Source organism: Callithrix jacchus, chromosome 6, assembly GCF_049354715.1.
Source record: "Callithrix jacchus isolate 240 chromosome 6, calJac240_pri, whole genome shotgun sequence".
Lineage (NCBI taxonomy): Eukaryota > Metazoa > Chordata > Mammalia > Primates > Cebidae > Callithrix > Callithrix jacchus.
In genome coordinates, this window is record NC_133507.1 from 118,628,981 (window position 1) to 118,650,907 (window position 21,927).

Genomic DNA, 21,927 nt, shown 5'->3' on the forward strand with positions numbered 1-21,927 from the left:
GTAAAGGACACGATCTTGTTCTTTTTTATGGTTGCATAGTATTCCATGGTGTATATGTAACACATTTTCTTTATCCAGTCTACTGTTGATGGGCACTTAGGGAAAATTCCACATCTTTGATATTGTGAACAGTGCTGCAATAAACATGGGAGTGCTGTGTCTTTATAGTAGAATGATTTATATTCCTTTGGATATATTCTCAATAATGGGATTGCTTTATGTTCTTTTGGAAATCACCAAACAGCTTTCTATAATGGCTGTTCAAAACATAATTACGCTTTGTGTTCTTTGAGAAATTACCAAACTGCTTTCTATAATGGCTGAACTAATTTACATTCCCTCCAGCAGTGTATATGTGTTCCTTTTCTCTGCAACCTTGCCAGCATCTGTTGTTTTTTGACTTTTTAATAATACTCATTCTGTCTGGTGTAAGATGGTATCTTAATGTGGTTTTGATTTGCATTTCTGTAATGATGAGTGATGTTGAGCATTTTTTTATATGCTTCTTGGCCACATATATATCTCCTTCTGAGAAGTGTTTATGTCCTTTGCCTTTTTAATGAGGTTGTTTTTTGCTTATTAATTTGTTTAAATTCCATATAGATTCTGGATATTAGACCTCTGTTAAATTCATAGTTTTAAAATAGTTTCTCCCATTTTGTAGGTTGTCTGCTTACTTTGTTGATAGTTTATTTTGCTGTGCAGAAATTCTTTAATTAGGTCACATTTGTCAATTTTTGTTTTTGTTGCAATTGCTTTTGGCATTCTCATGATGACAAATTTTTGCCAGATTCTATGCCCAGAATGGTATTTCCTAGGTTACTTTCCAAGGTTTTTAGTTTTAGTTTTACAATTCAGTCTTTAATCCATTTTGAGTTGATTTTTGTATATGGTATAAGAAAGGAGTCCAGTTTAATCTTCTGTATATGGCTAGCTAGTTATCCCAGCACCATTTATTGAATAGGGAATTTTTTGCCATTGCTTGTTTTTGTCAATTGTGTTGAAGACCAGATGGCTGTAGGTCATTCTTGAACTGCTGGATAAAATAGAGTGCATCAACTTAGTATCCTAAGTTACTCTTTGTATCTCTTATACAGAATTACACTGGTCCACCTTTCATCATATCACTAAGGAAATCAGATCCAAGTTACCTTATGTGTTCATTCATACAGCAGTTAAAATGAATGAATTACATGCAACCACATGTATTAAGAACATATGAATGCAGTTACATGCAACAACATGGATTAATATAGCAAGAAAATGTTGAATAAAAAGGCAAGTTGAAGACTATATGTAGTATTATATCCTTTTTAGAATTTTTAAATATAAGCAAAATTAAACAATATGTTACTTAGACACACTATGTATGTGATAACACACATGTGCAAGAACAAAATTCAGGACAATGACTGCCTCAGGAAAATGAGGAGGACAGTATGAGAAGAAAAGGACCGCACAGATCTAAATCACTGGTAATTTTCTATTCTGTATTTCTCAATCGCCTTAAAATCTGAATTACTGGGCCCCACCCTCAGAGTTTTCTGATTCAGTAGGTGGGGGTGGGGCCTACCGAGGGAAGTTCCTGGTGCTGTTGGTTCTGCTGCTCTGGGGACCACACCCTGAAACCATTTCTAGTTCTTAGGTTGGGTTACAGGTTCATAGCTGCTCCATTCTATTTTATTATTAAATGTATATGCCACTTAAAAAAAAAAAGATCAAAGATGAGAGTGTGTTATGAATCACGGATTAACATTAATTCAATTCTGGGCTCCTGAGGTTTCCTCCCCTAAAAAATATTCTAGGGTTCCATTACTAAAAGCAAACTTGATAAACACTGTTTTAGAACTTTAAGACCATTAACAAAATTAACTATTTTTGAGAAATACATTTGAAAATTATTCCTTATGTGCTCAGTTACAGCATATTGCACTCCACTTTCCTGGATCTCAAACTTTGGCAAGAACTTGGCAGATCACAAATCTACTTTTGTTGATTCAACAAAAAGTGTTTAGAGAAAAGACTTCTCTTACTTTCTCAGTTCTTATCCTTCTCTCAAGTGCTGTAGGTAATGATTTTTCTTCTTTTCTCTCTCCTTCCCTTCGAGATTGATTTAGGCTCTGAGATAAAATTTAGATGACATTTTAGGTATTGACTGGGGCATGACTCGGTAGACTGAGGCAGGGGAATGGCTTGAATCGAGAGGCGTAGATTGCAGTGAGCCGAGATCACTCCATTGCAATCCAGCCTGGAGACAGAGCGAAAATCTGTCTAAAAAAAAAAAAATCCAATCCAAGCAGGAAACACAGTATGCTATACAAAGGCAAAGATGTTCGTCGTCTTTCACAACCTCTCCTAAACCAGGCAGCTAGGAGGTATTTTTCTGGTCAGGCGCCGCGGCTTTTGGCCCGCGGAGGGCGCAGGCGCGGGCGGAGCGGTGAAGGCCGGCGCTCGGAGCTGCGTTTCATTGGCTTTCCGGCCGGAAGCCGCGGCGCGACCCGGCTGCGCATGCGCCTGTCACACGTGCTGTCAGAACGCCTCCGCCTCCGCTTCGGGCCGGTCTGCACCATGCTGCGGACGTCTTTCCTCCGGCTGCTAGGACGCACGGGGGCTAGTAAGCTCTCTCTCCTGGAGGACTTCGGCCCACGCTACTACGGTTCGGGCTCTCTCAGTGCCCGCGACGATGCTAGTGATGCGCGCGCCTACTTCACTACACCCATTTTCTACGTGAACGCGGCTCCGCACATCGGGCACCTGTACTCTGCACTCCTGGCGGACGCCCTTTGCCGTCACCGTCGCCTCCGAAGTCCCAGCACGGCTGCTACGCGATTCTCCACTGGTACCGACGAGCACGGGCTGAAGATTCAGCAGGCAGCAGCTACTGCGGGCCTGGCCCCGACCGAGCTGTGCGACCGAATCTCTGAGCAGTTCCAGCAGCTTTTCCAGGAGGCCGGTATCTCCTGCACTGATTTCATCCGCACCACGGAGGCCCGGCACCGGGTGGCTGTGCAGCAATTCTGGGGGGTGCTTAAGTCCCGGGGTCTGCTCTACAAGGGCCTCTATGAAGGTTGGTATTGCGCCTCCGACGAGTGCTTCCTGCCTGAAGCCAAGGTCACCTGGCAGCCGGGCCCATCGGGGGATTCGCTTCCTGTGTCTCTCGAGAGTGGGCATCCAGTCTCCTGGACCAAGGAAGAAAACTACATTTTCAGGCTTTCCCAGTTTCGGGAGCCACTCCAGCGGTGGTTGCGGGGCAACCCTCAGGCAATCACCCCTGAACCATTCCATCACGTAGTTCTACAGTGGTTGGACGAGGAGCTGCCTGACCTATCCGTGTCTCGCAGAAGTAGCCACTTGCACTGGGGCATTCCGGTGCCCGGGGATGACTCGCAGACCATCTATGTATGGCTGGATGCCCTGGTCAACTATCTCACTGTAATTGGTTACCCAAATGCTGAGTTCAAATTTTGGTGGCCGGCCACCTCTCATATTATAGGTAAGGACATCCTGAAATTCCATGCCATCTATTGGCCTGCCTTCCTCTTAGGGGCTGGCATGAGCCCACCACAGCGCATCTATGTCCATTCCCACTGGACAGTCTGTGGCCAAAAGATGTCCAAAAGCTTGGGCAACGTGGTGGATCCTAGGACTTGCCTTAACCGCTATACTGTGGATGGCTTCCGCTACTTTCTCCTTCGGCAGGGCGTCCCCAACTGGGACTGTGACTACTATGATGAAAAGGTGGTTAAGTTGCTGAACTCCGAGCTTGCAGATGCCTTGGGAGGTCTCTTGAACCGATGCACTGCCAAAAGAATAAATCCTTCTGAGACCTACCCGGCCTTCTGCACTAACTGCTTCCCTAGTGAGCCAGGGTTGGTGGGGCCATCAGTTCGTGCTCAGGCAGAGGATTATGCTCTGGTGAGTGCAGTGGCCACTTTGCCAAAGCGGGTAGCAGACCACTATGATAACTTTCAGATATATAAGGCTCTAGAGGCCGTTTCCAGCTGTGTCCGGCAAACTAATGGTTTTGTCCAAAGGCATGCACCATGGAAGCTGAATTGGGATAGCCCAGTGGATGCTCCCTGGCTGAGTACTGTGCTTCATGTGGCCTTGGAATGTTTGCGAGTCTTTGGGACCTTGCTGCAGCCTGTCACCCCAAGCCTGGCTGACAAGCTGCTGTCCAGGCTGGGGGTCTCTGTCTCAGAGAGGAGTCTTGGAAAGCTCTATTTCTTGCCTCGATTCTACGGACATCCATGCCCCTTTGAAGGGAGGAGACTGGGACCTGAAACTGGGGTTTTGTTTCCAAAACTAGACCAGTCCAGGACTTGGGTGGTGAAAGCCCACAGGACCTAGAAAATCAGTTCTCATCGGTTTTTGGTCAAAACGTTATTTTTTTGATTTTTCATTTTCAGGAAAGTTATACTAGTGTTTTCTAGAGTGGAATCAAATGAGCACATAAACTGTCCCTGTGAAAAGAGTTTTGTAGCCTTTCAGGTGCCTACTCCTGTTCTTCATTTCTCTGTGACTGTTGACCATTGTCCTTTGTGCACTGTGTGTCTAAGATGTCTTGAGGGGAAAGATGGGTAAAAGACAGTGTTGCTAATGCTGTTCCTTCTTTGTGCCTTCTTCCAAACCACAGTTATTTGCCCAAACTACCTCTCGTGGCTTTTCATTGGCCTGGCCTTTACTTCTCAGGCTAATTAGTTCAGTGACTCCTTTCATTGAGGGTTAGGATTGGAGGCCCCTTACAGGAGCTTTTATAGGGGGACCCTATTTTGTTACACATATTGGGTTTACTGATTAAAAAGAGAGTATTTTATTAAACCTTTGAACCAGTGTCCTACACCAGATGATTTCTGCCCTTGTGCCTGCCCCCAGTTCTTGCAACTAGGGCTCCCTGCTTTGTTAATTGTCCAACAGTTGGGTTTTGTAACATTGCACTTCAACCGGTAGATGGCTCTAGTCTCACACATTAATTACTAAAGAGTGCAGTTTCAGAATATTTAGAATAAATTAGTTTTCTGCCTTTTAATTTTGCAGATCTTTACATTTTTATTGCTTTTCTTAAAATGAGGGATAGCTCTGCAACCACTACTGTTTTAATGTAAAGCAAAACACCCCCAAAACTTATCAGAATTTTTGTTCTTTTTCAGACTACTGAAAAATGACATTTATTCTGTTAAATGTTTAATAAGTGAATAAGTGAATGTGTCAGGTTGTTTATATGATAAATTATAAAACTCTTGAGGCACTTTTTATGTTCAAAATTTTAAACTTTAATAACATTAGGTTACGTGTATGATTTAAAAATTTGTAAACAGTTCAAAAGGGCAATATTTTCTTTATATTTCTTATATTCTTAATTTTGTTATCCATGTACATAATTTATCTCATGATTTCTTTTGGTCAATCAGGATCTGTAATACAATATAGAATTTGTGTAATAGTTATTATAAATGTTAGGATACTTATCATCAAGTAATTTTAACTGATTATTTCTTTTGCTCTTTTAACTTAAGTTATTAAAGTTTAAAAGTTTGTAAGTACCTTATTCAGATCTGTTCTGTTGCATTTGTGGAAGGTGATGGTGAAAGGAGGAACTGACCAATGCTCCAGGAATCTCATACTGGATTTAGGGATCTCTCCAAGGCTCCATAAGAGAACATCACAGAGAAGATGTTTGCAATTTACACAGTAACTATAACATAGTAAGCCAGAGTTATGTCTCATAGGTGCTTGGACAGCTGGACCAAAGTTCAAAATGAGAACTTGCCTTGGAATATACATTCTAAGTATGGGCAAGTAGAGAGGGCTCACAGTGAATTAAACTGTTGTACTGGTAGTTCCCCTAGATTTATTTTAGGTACCATTATTCAGTTATAGTTTCTGTTTATTAATCAGCAAAATTAGGAATTTTTGGTTGCTGGAACATTGCTTAGAAGAGAATGCTTGAAGTCTTTCTAAAGGTGGAAGGACTGTTTCCACAAATGTTCCTTCAGACCCTCCCTGTTCATAAGTCTGAGCTTTCCACATGACATATTCAAGTGAGCTGATGGGGTTATTAGCACAGACTACTGGGGCATAGGATGAAGTGTAATATCTCCTACAGAGGGGTAGAGCAGAGAGTGGTAAAAGATTATTTACATGGATGAAGAAAAACATATTTGAAACCCAGTGAGATGATAACCTCTGCGATGGAAGTGTCCTTATAGCAGTGTTACAGTTCCTACCATGGATGAAGACAGTGTCTTCCACTTGAATGATCTGTCTTATAGCCTAGCTCTGGTCAATGCAATGGACCTTTGCTTACTGGAGGATGTCAATGGAGTTCTTTTAGTGCAGTCTGTCAGTTGTACAGGCCCCTAGCTGGCTATGGATATTTGTGGTACTGGAGGGCACAAGAACATAAGGGAACCAGATAGGACAGGGTGCAATTATTACAAAGACAGGATATTTTAAATGGAGGAATGTGTGGTAAGTTGACTTCTGTGGTGATATTGAAGATGAACCAGTTGGATTCTCTGTAGGAGGCACAATAGATATAGCAAATATTCTTTCGGTACTCAGTGATGTGTTTAAGTTGATCCACTAGTTTAAGAATAGCAAATGGAGAACAGGTGAAAACTGGAGAGTATTATAAACTGGAGAGTAATAATATAAAGGGAATAATGCCTCCAAGAGGAGGCATCCTAACCACTTCTGGTAGAAGATAATACACTTGTATAATCCTCTACTCCAGCACTGTTAATACTTTATCTGGTTAATATGTTATACTCTTTTTCTGGATCCCTTCACCAGAAAGTAACTGTCTTCTCAATACTACCCTTGAAGTTCTTAAATATTCATTTTGGTATGTTCCTAGAAGCAGTATTGCAGAAGGTCATAGAGCACTGCTTAGGTCACGTATTTGTGGTGTTACATTAGGAGAGTAATAAAAAGATGTCAACTCACTCAGTAGACCATAATCCTCTATGGAGTCATGTGAAAAGTGGGCAATGCATATTTTAAGTGGCACCATTGTATATTGGAGGGGTGTTTCACAAGTGAACTCAGAGATAAGACACTGCAGAAGTCAGAAGACCTGTGGCTATGGGAAGGAGCAAGAAATAGACATAATCTCTGATTTTATTGAAACCTCAGTTTACTCTGCATGTAGACCTCATTATTTCTCTCAATCTGTGGACTTTGTAAATTGAATATGAAGTTGATGCCAGAGTACTTAAGACAGGCCTAGGCTGGAACATGGGCACTGGGACACAGGTCTTCCCCCTTTCCCCCACTCCCCACTCCACAAGGCTGCACTTGTGACTGGGACTTAGCTCTTTAGCTCTGGGAAGTTTCAAAACTGAAGGGAAACCAGTAGTTGGTCAGGTTGTGAGCCCTCAATGAGGATGACATCATCATGAAGTAGTACCAAGTGATTCGACAGTTTCCTCTTTGGGGCATTATGGTAGGGATGGTTTTCTTGATCTCTGACTGCCCCACCTACCAAGTATGTAGTGGTGATATTGGCTATCATTAGTGTAACCTTGAGTTATGGGGAGGCTATGCCTCCTGGCTGAGTATCTTATTGGTCCATAAAGCTGACGTATGATAATCTGTAATTGCCTCCTAGAGGCAATACCCTAGGATCCATAGTTCTACCGGATAATTGAACAACTCTTTATATTAGTGGGGCCTGGGGTGCTGGTGGGTCCTTGCCCTGTCTTTTGCCAGAAAGTGAGTATCAATTGACCTAAAAGGGTATAGACATATTGACAGCCATTTGTCTATTTTTGCAGCAATGGTTTTCTAGTTCAGAGAGCTCTGGAGGAACTAGGACACAGGGGTAACCAAGAGCACGGATTCTAGAAGAAAGCCCTTAAGTCTCTTGTAAAACTAAGATAATATATGTAATTTCAGCACTATGAAATTCACCCTGTCCCTTCCTCTTGCAGGAAGTTTGGAGAGGATTGGTTAACTCTTACCAAGAGGAACACACCAAATTTGGAGGTTAATAACAGTAACAATGAAGTTAATTAAGGTTAATAGAAACTTTAACCTTTTTTTTTGAGACGGAGTTTCACTCTTGTTACCCAGGCTGGAGTGCAATGGCGCGATCTCGGCTCACTGCAACCTCCGCCTCCTGGGGAGGTTCAGGCAATTCTCCTGCCTCAGCCTCCTGAGTAGCTGGGAGCCACCATGCCCAGCTAATTTTTTGTATTTTTAGTAGAGACGGGGTTTCACCATGTTGACCAAGATGGTCTTGATCTCTTGACCTTGTGATCCACCTGCCTCGGCCTCCCAAAGTGCTGGGATTACAGGCGTGAGCCACTGCGCCCGGCCCTGTATATATAGTTAAAAGGGATATACTTAAACATAGAAGAAAATAAGACATATGAAAAAACACTAGGCATATATTATCCAAAAGAAAGCAGGTATAGCAATATTAATATTATATAATCTATACTGGGGGAAACCATTTTTAAAAAAGCGAAATTTAATATAAAGGGAATAATGCATAAAGTTACAATTATAAACTTGTATGTTCTAACCACATCGCCTCAAAGTGTAAAAAGCTAAGACTGAAAATTACAAGAAATGTTCAAGTCTGCAAAACAAAACAAAACAAAACCCATGACAGTAAAAGTATTGCAACTCACACTAGACATTAGCATTTCGGTCTTTATTGCTTACTACTAAATGTATCATCACCACTAAGTGTAGGAAAAAAAATTATGACAGTCAAGATTTTGGGACTCTAAAACTTTGTCTTTTTCCATCTATACCTTTGTGAAAATAACAGCTTGCTTTTTGAATATAACTGTCAGCCAAATATACAGTAAGTCTTATCAGTGGGTTATTAAAAGGTGGGAATCACATGGCCATAATTTTGCCAAATTTTCTGTTCAGTAATAAGTGAAGTTGAGGGGAAAGAACCAACATTTCTGTATTCCTTATTTGTGGTTTCTCATTTATTTTTCCTGTCAGCCCCTTGAGGTACTCTTCCTGTATTTAACCCATTTATGCCTGAGGTTGCAATTTTTTGAACTTTTACAATCAGATGTTGGCGATGACCTTGAGCAGCAGGATATAAAATAACTCCCACATGCTTAGTGTTCCATTATTGGAACACTAGGAATAAATGGGGTAATGAGAAACTGAGGTACAGAGAAATTAGGCAACTTGGCTAGGGTTATACAACTTGTAAAACGAGAGAGCCTGGGACTCAATCTTGTGTTAATGCCAAAGCCTTTAGTACCAACACCACAATCAGTCAATGTGTACATACTGAGGGCATTGTTTTAACTATTGTGGGGAAGAAGAAATAGTGTAATGAAATTTAAAGATCTGAAGATGAAAAGTCCAAATAAGAATGTTGAACTAAAATATATCAGTTAGTGTTTCAAGATTAGGAATCTGTTTCTGGACAGCTAGATTATGAAAATGATGAGTGCCAAAAGAGAAATTCAGAAAAATATATTTACCTTTATTTTGAAATATGGTATATTTCACTTGTGTTTTGAGTAGTTTCTTATATATCCTAAACCTGCTTATGTGTGCTGGTGCAAATTGTTAAAATTTTAAATAATGATATAGTCCCTATTTTTGTTTGTCCTTATTTCCTTGTTTCTTATTTTTAGAACGATGTTCCAATTTCTAGAATCAAATAGTATGTGATTCTAAGTGAAAGAATGTAGTCAAAAATTCATGAATCTAAGTATTTTAAATGATATTTTACTAATTGTTTAAATACATGTTTATCTCTAAACATGAAAACATCAATATTCAAAAGTTTTATTTGAATGAACCATTATAGTAATAAAGCCAGAGAATTTTATTAGAGGCTACAAACACTGAAACTTTTTCATACGTACAGTTTTAATGCAAATGAACTTAATAAGACTTATCCACTTATTAACAACAAATTCTATGAATTTACCAAACATTTCTTACTGTATTCTTATATCTTTCCTAACAAGCCTGCAGAAACCAGATTAAATACCCTTGACTGTAATTATTTCCAAAGAAAATACCACCTTGCTAGCTAAAATGTCACAGATTGGATAATGGTAAATTATATACCTCATATCACATTTGAGACAAGCATTTATACTTCCAAATTAAGAGACTTTACTATGAATTGCATAATGAATACACAATGCTATGTTTTACATTTTTTTCTGAAGTATAGCTGTTTTGTTGGACATGATGTATCTTTGAAGAACTGTGATGAATCTTATTTTTACATAGGTCTCTTAGCTATCATCTAAAATGTATTTTAAAAAATATCAAAAGGCCTTGAAGTTCTTGCTAACGGGGAAGGCCAAGAAGACCTATATTTTTATTCTATATTTAAATAATTTCTTCAGGATTCTGTCTAAATGCAAGCAATACATAGGAAAGCATGATGGGTGCTTTCTCATTTTTTTTTTTTTTTGGTATGGTAGGTTATGACTTTTTGACAGAATCAGGTTGATACATCATACAAAATGTCCTATATAGCATATTTTTGATTACCTTTAAAAGTCACTTAAGGAATTTATAAAGGCTTTCATAAAGAGATTTCAATCTTGGTAAATTGAAGTTACTGCATTAATTTTTTATATTTAAATTTTCATAAAATTTATATTTTTTATATAAAGGCCTGACCTTTCTCTCTAGCTGCCCTTTTCTCCTTTATTTCAAACTTTATTTCAATTTTCTCCTTTATTTCAACCCTGGTGAATCTAACGATTATGTGTCTTGGGGTTGCTCTACTTGAGGAATATCTTTGTGCTGTTCTCTTGCCTGCAGTTGAGTATTGTCCTGCCTTACTAGGTTAGGAATGTTTTCCTGGATAATATCCTGAAGAATATTTTCCAGCTTGGATTCATTCTCTTCATGACATTCAGGTACACCTATCAAACGTAAATTAGGTCTTTTCACATAGTCCCATACTTCTTGGAGACTTTGCTCATTTCTTTTTACTCTTTCTTCTCTAATCTTGTCTTCTCGTTTCATTTCATTAAGTTGGTCTTCAACCTCTGATATCCTTTCTTCTGCTTGATCAATTTGACTGTTAAAACCTGTGCATAGTTCGCAGCGTTCTCGTATTGAATTCTTCAGTTCCATTAATTCACTTATATTCCTCTCTAGATTGTGTATTCTCGTTAGGATTTAGTCAAACATAAGGTTCTTAGTTTCTTTACATTGGGCTAGAACATGTTCTTTTAACTCACAGAAGTTTCTTATTATCCACCTTCTGAAGCCTAATTCTGTTATTGGTACGCACTTGTTCTCCATCAGGCCTTGTTTCCTTGTTGATGAGGAAGTGTGATTCCCTGTAGAGGGAGAGGCATTCTGATCTTGGGTATTCTCAGCCTTTTTACTCTGGTGTCTTCCCATCATTGTAAATTTATCCACCTGTCGTCTTTGTAATTACCGACTTTCCTATTAGGTCTCTGAGTGGACGTCCAACTTGTTGATTCCCAGTGCCAGAATCTGAGCAACCATGGCACTGGCTAAAACAGCAGCATTAAGATTCATGGTGCTTTTCTGCCCGGGAATCTCCAGTCTGGCTTCCTTCTTGAGTCCCTTTTTCAATCAGCTGAATAGGCGACTCTGCTTTCCCGGAGCTCCAAACATCGACCAAAAGGGGACCCAGACCCGTTTACTCTGCACCAAGAACCGCCGCGCCAGCCGCAAGAGTAGCTCTGGCGACCTGTGGGGCTCCTCTGCTGGGAATCTCCTGGTCTGTGAGCAACAAAAATTTGTCTGAAAGTGTGGTGTCCTCTCGTTACCTGCGCTTTCACTGGGAGCTACAATCCTGAGCTGCTAGTAATCAGCCATCTTGGATCCTATTTTTTTTTTTGGAGATGGGGTTTCACCACGTTGGTCAGGCTAGTCTTGAACTCCTGACCTCAGGTGATCCAACTGCCCTGGCCTTCTAAGTGTTTGGATTACAGGTGTGAGCCACCACGCTCGGCCTAGTTATTGAATTTTAAAGTGTTCTAGTGGCATTTTTTAATTGTAAAAAGCTTCTCTAATTCTGTAAGAGCAGGCAATCATAGTTTCTTTGTATTTAAAAGGTGAAATAAGTAAATTTTATTTAGTTAAGGTTAATGTCTTAAAAGCCTGGAAACCTCACAAACTAGACCTGAATGAAAGATAAAAAGGAATATCAACAGTGTCACTGTGTTATAGGAAGAAAATGTATTGAATCTGCTTATACTTGCTAAGATGCCTTAAGGATCCTTATACTTCACATATGGATGGCAAAAGAGGGCCAAAAATAGATATGGAGATAATCCAGATAATCGTCAAGTATATTTAAGAATAGCATCAACTTTGGCCATTGTAGTTGTTATAAAATAAAAATATGACAGCTTTCTGGATATTACATATATCCAGATTATATTTTATATATATTAATGTTTGCCGACATTTCAATATATACTAAAGTCTGAAATGTTTCATCAAAACATTTAATACATGTAAAATATATATAAAGTTAAATACAGTAAAATCAAAATAATGTGGAAACTAGAATCTACTTGACATAGCTCCCTAGCAAGATAGTGTTTTTTTTTTTAACTATACAGTATTATACAAATGGCTTGTTGCTGCATATATTCTGTACATGCCATGGCTATGTCTACAAATATGAAACAGCTGGAATAAAACTGAAAAATCTAAACAGCGAAGATGTTTTTATGTAGTTGTATGTAAGATTACCATGTTGACAAAATAGCCAGATAATAACTAAGTTTTTCAAACTCAAGATTGTGTTGTCTTATAGGTATAACCTTTGTTCTGTTTGTTACAGATTATAAGTCTATGTTACATAAGTGTGTGAATGAATAAAGGAAACATTTATTTATTTTGTCCCGCACCTCCAATGTTCTGATTACTAAGATTTCTTTAATTCTCTTAAAAAAGCAGAAACATTTAACCTTAAGCACATCCAAACCTTCATATTTGTTACCAGATCACATATGGGTCTAGTTGTTTTTTATTATTGGACAAAATAGTTATCATCCAAGATTCTACTTAACAGAATCAGTAGAGGAAGGTGGAGTAAGGATTGAATCCTCTGCTCTAAAATCTTTTCTAGGATGAAAGTGTGGGCTTTGAGAATATCAAGGTTTCAAACCCACAAATGAAGTCTGGGGAAAGCTTCTTCTTACAGAATGTAACCTTGGTTCCTAGTAAGAGATTTAAAGAACATTAAGGTTTTAATGTATTTTAAGTAGTTCTAATTTTATAATTACTTAAGGAAGCGATTAAAAAAATCAGATTAACTGGGCCTGGATGCTGTGGAGAGAAGTTGTGTTTTAGGAAATTTCCACTAGAAAAAGTAGGTGACCTTATAACCTGCTGCTGGACAGGAAGGCATTCTAGGGCTATAAAAAGAGACTCACTTCAAGGGATCTGAGAATAGCCATATCCAATAGTATTTCTAAATTACTAGGTTATGCTTCCTTTCTGTCATCCCTGAACTTTGGTAAAGATTTGTTGAAAAAAAGATTTATGAGCTTACAATATACAGAATTGAGATCAGATCCGATAGGTAATAAAGCAACTATCCAGAGAAAATCAGAGAATTATTAATATACTACTTCATGTTAATAGGATAACATTCTGTTATGTAAAACAAGCAACGAATTAGACTGTGTTCCAACAAATGACTTTTATTCAATTCACTGCTGAACATAAGAATCCTTTGAGATATTGCTTTGCTCAAGAAACTGAGAATAGGAAATTTCAGTGAAGGCATCCATTATGAATAAATGCCTACTTTAGGGGTCAAGATGTAACCAAATCCTTTTACCTAAAAATCTTATAATTTTCCCTGCCTTTAAATGATTTGCGTTTTTGAGTTCTGTATATTGTAAGCTCATAAATGATTTGAGTTTGAAAAACTGTGATTGAAGAAGAATGCAAATATCAAAGTGGTGGGGTTAACCTCATAAAACGGAATAAAACTTTTGAAGTAGCATTTAGGCCAAATCAGCTCCTCAGCCTGCATCTAACAACAGTGATTTAATAATAAGTGTTCTGTTAGTTTTTTGAAAAACTTAAGTAGGGACTTAAGGGAAATGAGCTAAAGATTCTAAGGTAAAAGGGAAAATTTTTGTAAAGTGGTATGTTTGATTATATATCATTGTAATTTCCATGACTTGGGTACATAGGCCACTCTGCTGACTTACCAAAACATTGAGCATGTCTACCAACAATCAAACAATTTGCCACTGCTGGAATAAGTATCAGGAGTAAGTCATAATAACAATGGATAACTTCTTTTTTTTTTTTGAGATGGAGTTTCGCTCTTCTTACCCAGGCTGGAGTGCAATGGCGCGACCTCGGCTCACAGCAAGCTCCGCCTCCTGGGTTCAGGCAATTCTCCTGCCTCAGCCTCCTGAGTAGCTGGGATTACGGGCACACACCACCGTGCCCAGCTAATTTTTTGTATTTTTAGTAGAGACGGGGTTTCACCGTGTTGACCAGGATGGTCTCGATCTCTTGACCTTGTGATCCACCCGCCTCGGCCTCCCAAAGTGCTGGGATTACAGGCTTGAGCCACTGCGCCCAGCCAAAACAATGGATAACTTCTTAAGGCATATAAGACCTAGATACCTCTAGGGCTAAAAGTGTTTTAAATTGTGCAATTGCACAGAGTTTATTCTTACCAAGTACCTTACAGCAATATGAATAAGCTCTCTGTGTAACTGCACAGTTATCACTTGTGAAATTATAGTCTTCCAACTAGGAAAGAAACACATTTATGATGCATTTTAACAATAAGTTAAAGGCAGTTTATCAAAATCAGTGTTGTGAAAAAAATTCACTCTAATGACATGAGACTATATTTAATGTTAGGCACTGCTATAATTTTTGAGCTAAAAATACTTCAGTGGACAATGATAATAATGACCCATTTATCTTAGAGCCACATCAAGTTTTATCAGCATAAAAAGTCTAGTATCTGTCATTAGGATGTTAAAAGGAAAACTAAACTAGAATAACCATTTCCCAAAATAGCAAATTCTACATGGAGGGCCTGTACTAAGACTGATACATGCCTACATTGGGCAATTAGCAAGAAGAAGAGAAAGGAAGAAAGAAGAAAAATGACATTTATTTTTGGTGAACTTTATGCTTTCATAAGCAGTGGAAATGTACCATATTCCCAATATATAAAGAGGAGATGACATAGCCTATAAGTATCCATTTGCTATGGCAGGGCTTAAAGTTTTTCTGGGATACTTTATACGTTCTTTCTTCTTGTGTTGTGTTCCTTCTTATATTTCCCAGAATGCTGACTTGCACAATGTTTTTAAAGAAAATTAAATTCTAGGGTAATTTATTTCTATTACTTCGGTTAGAAAACTGGTTCATATTTAGGTTACTTGATAAAAGCATGGTTAAACTGTTTTATGTTTATCACAATTTGTTTCTTAGAAGTGAAATATTTTCTGATTCAGACTCCCAGATGCTGAATGGATTAGGACAGACATTTATTTGAGTTAGATTTAATTTTGGTGATTCAATGAAAGATGGTCCATAACTCTTGGGTGGGATAAAAATTATTTTTGAAAAGCATTGTGTTAAGGAACTTCCCTCTTGCCCTGCCCACCCTCCTCCCGCCTCCACTCCCCAGAAATCACTTGTTTCCTATTAGTAACAAAAAAGATCTGAGTTCTAACACTTAATAGTAATGTCACCTTGGGCAATTCTCTTAACCGTTCTGAGCTTCACTTCTCTCATAAAGAAGTGCCTGATTATCTCACAAAAATATTGAGTGGATAAAATGAGACAATGCATGTGAAGTGCTTGCAAATTGTAAGGTGCTATAGAAATAAAAGGTATTACTCTTGTTTTGAAACAATAAAGTCAGCAAAATGTGGTATTTTAAGCAGGACTTTATGGCACATCATCAACAAAGTTAATACCATTTTTACTTGGAATATTATCATGGACTTTGAACAATCTTTAATCATTAAAAAAAAACCTTTTCTGTAGAACAGTGAAAACAGGTTAAGTTACCAAAATTTCAAGACTAGTATCTTAAGACTATTCCATAGGTATAGATTCTGTTTCTTCATATATAAACTGAGGGATAATAGAATCTCTGAGATTTATTTGAGTCCTTAAATTATATAATTCTATGATTTCATATTTATGACATAGGAAAATAGGCTTGTATCTAAACCTAAGTCGGTCTGTCTGTATAGCTGTATCACTGGCTAAACTGGCAACCATAAAGCTTCAAGGATTAAAGTAATAAAGCAGTCCAGGCCTAGGCCCTATAGCTTAGTTCCTTCTTAGACCATACTTTTTGATCCTGATTTAATGTTACATTTATTGTGTAATATATTAATAGGGTTAGCTATATTCCAATTTCCCTGAGACAGTCTAGGCTTACGCTTACTGTATTACTGGAATTTTAGTTTTGGAAAACAGTTTTTGAATAGAATGATTTTATAGGCTTATTAATTTGGCAAACTTTGTTGGCCAATGAACACATATTTCAAAAATCATAATTTTAATTATTTTTGGTGCCCCGTTTCCCTCTTAAGTGTTCATATTTGGATGATAAGTAGATGATTACCCCATGTAAGATCTCTGAGCAGAGATCAGCAAAGTCAAGAACTGTCTATTACAAGGATCAGAAGTTAAAGTGGAATTTGATATGACTAATGAAACATCAGAGGACCTCTTCTATAGGTGAATCACCGTGATTTCTATAAAGATAATAAAAATCAAGTCTGCTGCTCATCAATGCAGGTGAGAGTGAGATTCAAGAGGAAATATGTGTTGTAGAATAAGGACTCCTAATTCTGAATCCTTATAATGTTTCAGAGAAAGTTAAACTAATAATTACATTGGAACTTGGCACATATCTAAAGTTGTAATCAGTTCTGAAAAAAGATGTAGTTATGCTACTACACATGATCCTAATCAGACAGAACATAATTGTAAGTCTGTCTTACTGTAATAGAATGGACTGCCCTTTATTAACAATAAAGACGAGATTCTTTTGAAACTGCATGACCTGAGATTAAATCATGTCAGTAAAAACTATATTGTCACTTACCTTTAGCTATCATGTATGAAGACGTTTGGTTTGAAGGATGTTTAATGAGAAAAGACCAACTGGATGATTTATGTGAAGTAATGACATTTAGAATGAATTCTGGATGTTTCTCCAAATAATTCATCATTTAGAAGAAAATAAGGGAAGCTGAAATCTCTATAATGGATATACAAAATTTAAGCAAAGGTGACGGTGTTTTAGAAAGTAATTTTCAAGAAGCAAGTGAATAGATTAAATGAGTTGTATACAGTGTTGGGTTTATATCCCAAATCAAAGTTTGAATCTTAAAAAATAGTGTTTAGCTTCAAAAAGTCCCATTAAAAAACCAACCATAATATCCTTTCTTCAGCTTTCTAAACTTTTTTCATATCATGGCATAACCATAATATTCACCTGGCACACTTGGGTTAACAAAGGAGGCTGTGTGTACTGAAGGTGATGTGAAAAGATGTCCTGAATTCTCCATTGCTATTTTTAATACAGTTACTAAGATAACAAAGTCATTTATTCACTGGGGGGCAGGGAGAAGAAGTTAAATAAATAATGCTTTAGATAACCAATACGAATACTTAAACTCCAGTTCTGTAGGAAACCACCAGTTCAACATTTGATGCAAGACAAACTAAACCTTAATGAGGAATTCAGAATTTTATATTTATCAAAAATCAGATGTTGGTCAGTTTCCCTCCAAACTAGAAATAAGTCCACAGAATTCTGATCCATGAATTCTAATTTGTCAGTTGCTTTTTATGATACCTTCACAAAGGGATGGAATGATAGCTAATAGATAAAGCTGCAAAAACTCACCTGTTAAAAAATTAGAACCTGTCTCTAGCCTCAGATTCCCAGTCCAGACAACTAGAATAGGTGCCACACTACTTGTTAATAAGTAATATTACAATAATACTGTCTGTTCTAATTAATATGTTTTCTCTATTATTCTTTATATCTATGCATGTATGTATGCATATATTTGTGTATATATATATATATATATATATATATATATATAATATAGTGGTTTAAAAGCTCTAGTCAGCAAGGTATTTCTATAATATAAAAGGACTTCACTATATAGTATCACAAAGCCTCAAGTTTCAGATGATTATATTCCATTAGATTAAAAAAAAACCCAGAATGATGACATGCGCAATTGTACCCCAAAGGGCATCTGAAATTCAAATACTATGAGATATTGAAGGATGAATTTAGAAATATTTTTATCTCAAATGCTTCATGAGCAAAAGTAAAGCCACTATTAACGTAAATACCACGAGTCCCGTTTGATGGAGAAAATACTTTACTGAGATAACTCATAGAATATATGATAGACTCAGCCTTCACAAATAGAAATCAACTAAATTGCAGTAAAAAAATGTCAGTATTTTATCCTTAACTAGGGTTGTACCTGTGAAATCCTTCCAGGCAAACAGGACAGCTTTTTTGAAATAAAGAAGAAAATACAGATGTACAAAAGATTTGTTTTAACTAACATATCCTTGCTAGTTTCGTCTGATCTTTAGGATTTAGTAACAAAGGTAATTCTCTGATCATCATCTTTTAAATTTTTCTCTTATAATATGTAAAGCAAAATTAATAGAAAATTAAAAGGATATAACACTCCATGTTCAAGCAAAAACTATTGTGGTTCTCTTTTTTCATACTTCTAAAATGCTTGCTCTGTTATTATTAGGAACCGTTGTGAAAACCTTGGAGCTTTAAGAATATACCAGTGGGTTTAGAAATGAAAGAAAATAGCTGTGAAAACTAAGAATGACATTCTTAAGTATGATTTATCTACATTTGAGCTGGATTCCTTAGCCAAACATCTTTCCCATTATATTGTCTGAAATGTTTTCGTGTTGCGTTATACTACTGGAAATTCTACCAAACTGGATTTAAGTCTTTTGGGTTAATAGGCATTCTCTTTTATCCTTTTCTTAGGGAAGTCAAGGGAAGGAAAGATACTTTTATCTCTTTTGCCTTTATTTTTCAAATCTAGAATTCCAGTTAGTATGATTAGATTATATATTTAGGTTAATATAGACTTTTGTGAAAATATCCTTTGGATTTAAATATCATCTGTGATATGCTTAGTACTGGACAAAACTCTTACAAAATTAAAAATGCTTAATTGCATTTTTTTCTTTAAGTGTAGAATTTTATTTGAAAATGAAAGCAGAGATGACAGCACATACATAAGGGCTACATAATGAATATCCTTAAGCCCTATCATTTTTAGTCAAGGAGGTTAACTGAATTTAGTGAGTAATAAAAGACTCAGAGTCTCTAGAAATTTGGAAACATTATACCCAAACAGAAAATAGAGGTCCTCCATAATAAGGCTAGTAGCCGGAAAGGGGAGAAGCCCAGAATGAAGGGAGGTCTTTCTCACTGACAGCACATCAGTTTAAAAAAAAAACTGATCCAAACAAGGGTATAGTATTTGGAGAACAAGTTGGAGAAGAGATATTCTGGTGGGTAGACAGGAAAGGCTTCCCAGATTGAAAGAGAACAACTAAGGCACAGTGCAGTGACTCAACACCTGTAAATCCCAGCACTTTGGGAGGCTGAGGTGGGAGGATCTCCTGAGCCCAGGAGTTCAAGACAAGCCTGGGAAACCTAATGAGACCTCATTTCTACAAAAAAAAAATTTAAGAAATTGACAGGTATAGTAACGTTGGTACATGTCTGTAGTCCTAGCTACTCTGGAGGCTGAGGCGGGAAAATTGCTTAGTCCAGGAGTTTGAGGTTGCAGTGAGCTACGATCGTGTTGGCCTGGACAAGAGAGAGAGACACTATCCCCCACACCATCCTTCCCAGTCCTCTTCAAAAAAAAAAAAAAGAAAGGGCAACTAATAGGCTTATGGAACTCATGAGATAGAACAAGTAGAGTTTAATTTCCAGCTTGAAATTTTCTGAGGGGAAAACTTTTTAAAGGATTAAAAGCTATCAAAGACAAAGGTATAGAGAGAATGCCACAAAACTGGTCAGTGGTTAGTAAAGGGAAAAAATAAATATTAAGAAGTTAGGAACAGTTGCTTTGAAGGCTTTATACCTCTGGAAAGAAACTTGACTCATTATAAGACAAAATAACAAAACAAAAACTATCATCTTTTAAAACAACAATTTTTCCCAGGAAATAAAAACTCTTAGAGAAATGGAGAAAGAAAAAAGTACAAGTCTAATCAAAGAACTTTCTTCTTAGACATTTTCTCTTTAGGCCTAAGGGTACCAGAATCTTACAGGTATATTCCAAGAAGTGTGAGGATCTAGGTCCCCCAGAGTTTCTCTGATGAACAACCACCAACTGTTGCTCATCTCCTGAAGTGAGAAAACTCTTAACAGGGGAGGAAATGAGGGGCCTTGGTCTCTAAGAATAGAGAGGCCACTTCTCACACTCCTGTGTTTCAAAGGGAAGAGTAAGTCCAACAAAAAGCAGCCACTGTAGCTGCTAATCAGAGAGTGGTATTCAACATGGAAGGACAAAGCTGATGCCATATTTTTAAAGGACTTATGTACAGGATTAGAAACACTGAATAGAGTTGAAACAAACAGCACCAATTATAAATATTATTTATATGCATCCTTTGGGTAAACATTTCCCCTTTGCCACTTTTAAGGGATTCTATAGGGATTTCAGGAGAAATTGGAGTTAAACTATAAGTCTAGAGGCTAACAATTTATTACAACTAAGAGCATGTTGAAGCCTGATATTGAAGTTATATTGAATACCCTGCTAAAGTCCTTTGATTCTGTATTTTAATTCTATTAAAGCACAGTTTCTGGGAAATGTACAAAGAATTTTTGTGTGTAACCCCCAATTCATTATTTTATAGTTAAGTGTAGTATAAATCCAGGAAACACACTCCTACATATGGGGATTATCATGTATAAATTTGTTTGAAAATAATTGTACTGTTCTTGTGAAATTTATAAAGCAATCTGTTATAAACTAAATCATACATCTTTCAAAGCCATCCTTCTGAAATCAGCTGACAAAGTTAAACTCTATTTTTCCAAGATTCTTTATCTTTTGACATGTTACCATCTTTCTATCTCTGATTATATTAGAGATTTTGTGAAAACAGCTTGCAAAGTTATTACCTTGTGATTTTGGTACATGTACTAATATCTGTATTATCCATTTTATTCCAACACCAAGTGAATTTCAGATAATTTCTTCAGATTGTCCTTCAAAATGGGTCCTAAGTAAAACCTTACTTTTCAAATTATCTATTAAGAGATATACTACAAAATAGAAATAAATGTATTTTACTTAGTATATGTATGGAGAATTTTTGTTCTCTCAATCTACTGTTTTTAGAAGTCATATGTTTGGGGCTGGGTACAGTGGCTGACGCCTATAATCTCAGCACTTCGGATGGCCAAAGTAGAAGGATCACTTGAGCCCAGGAGTTTGAGACCAGCTTGGGGAACCTAGTAAGACCCTGTCTCTACAAAAAATAAAAGATTAACTGAGTGTAGTGGTACATGCCTGTAATCCTAGCTACTGGGGAGGCTGAGGTGAGAGGATGGCTTGAGGTCAGGAGTTTGAGGTCACAGTGAGCCGCGGTGATTGAATAACTGCATTCCAACCTGGGCCACGGAGCAAGAATGTCTCTTAAAAAAAAAAAAAAAAAAGAGTAACATATTTGGGCTATTAAGCTAGGCCATAAAGAAGGCTGAATGATATCCTCCATTTATTCAGATTGTCAAGAAACTCCAAAATTTTTACTGGCTTCTAAAAATAAAGCTAAATTCTAAGAAAGTGTATATGTATAAATTGTATATATGTGTGTATATATGTTTATAAGCATGTATATATGTGTATGCATATTATCTATATAGCTCTGTGGAAGAAACACACT

The 21,927-nt window shown here is 37.2% G+C and overlaps 2 protein-coding genes across 3 annotated transcripts in view; one reads left to right on the top strand and one right to left on the bottom strand.

The window, feature by feature from the left end:
* The first annotated feature begins 2,531 nt into the window (after positions 1-2,531).
* On the top strand, positions 2,532-5,548 carry MARS2 (methionyl-tRNA synthetase 2, mitochondrial). Its single transcript, XM_002749601.4, has one exon. It carries the CDS (start codon positions 2,569-2,571, stop codon positions 4,348-4,350), a length of 1,782 nt encoding a protein of 593 aa, XP_002749647.4. The 5' UTR covers positions 2,532-2,568; the 3' UTR covers positions 4,351-5,548.
* The window catches only part of BOLL (boule RNA binding protein), a 90,119-nt gene continuing 70,723 nt past the window's right edge, over positions 2,532-21,927 (bottom strand). For both annotated transcript variants that reach the window (XR_013519027.1, XM_054257755.2), the window contains one exon: positions 2,532-21,679. Coding sequence is in view for 1 of the 2 variants with exons in the window: in XM_054257755.2 (XP_054113730.1) it covers positions 21,617-21,679 (63 nt within the window). In the remaining variant the exon portion in view is untranslated. The remainder of the gene's footprint in view (positions 21,680-21,927) is intronic.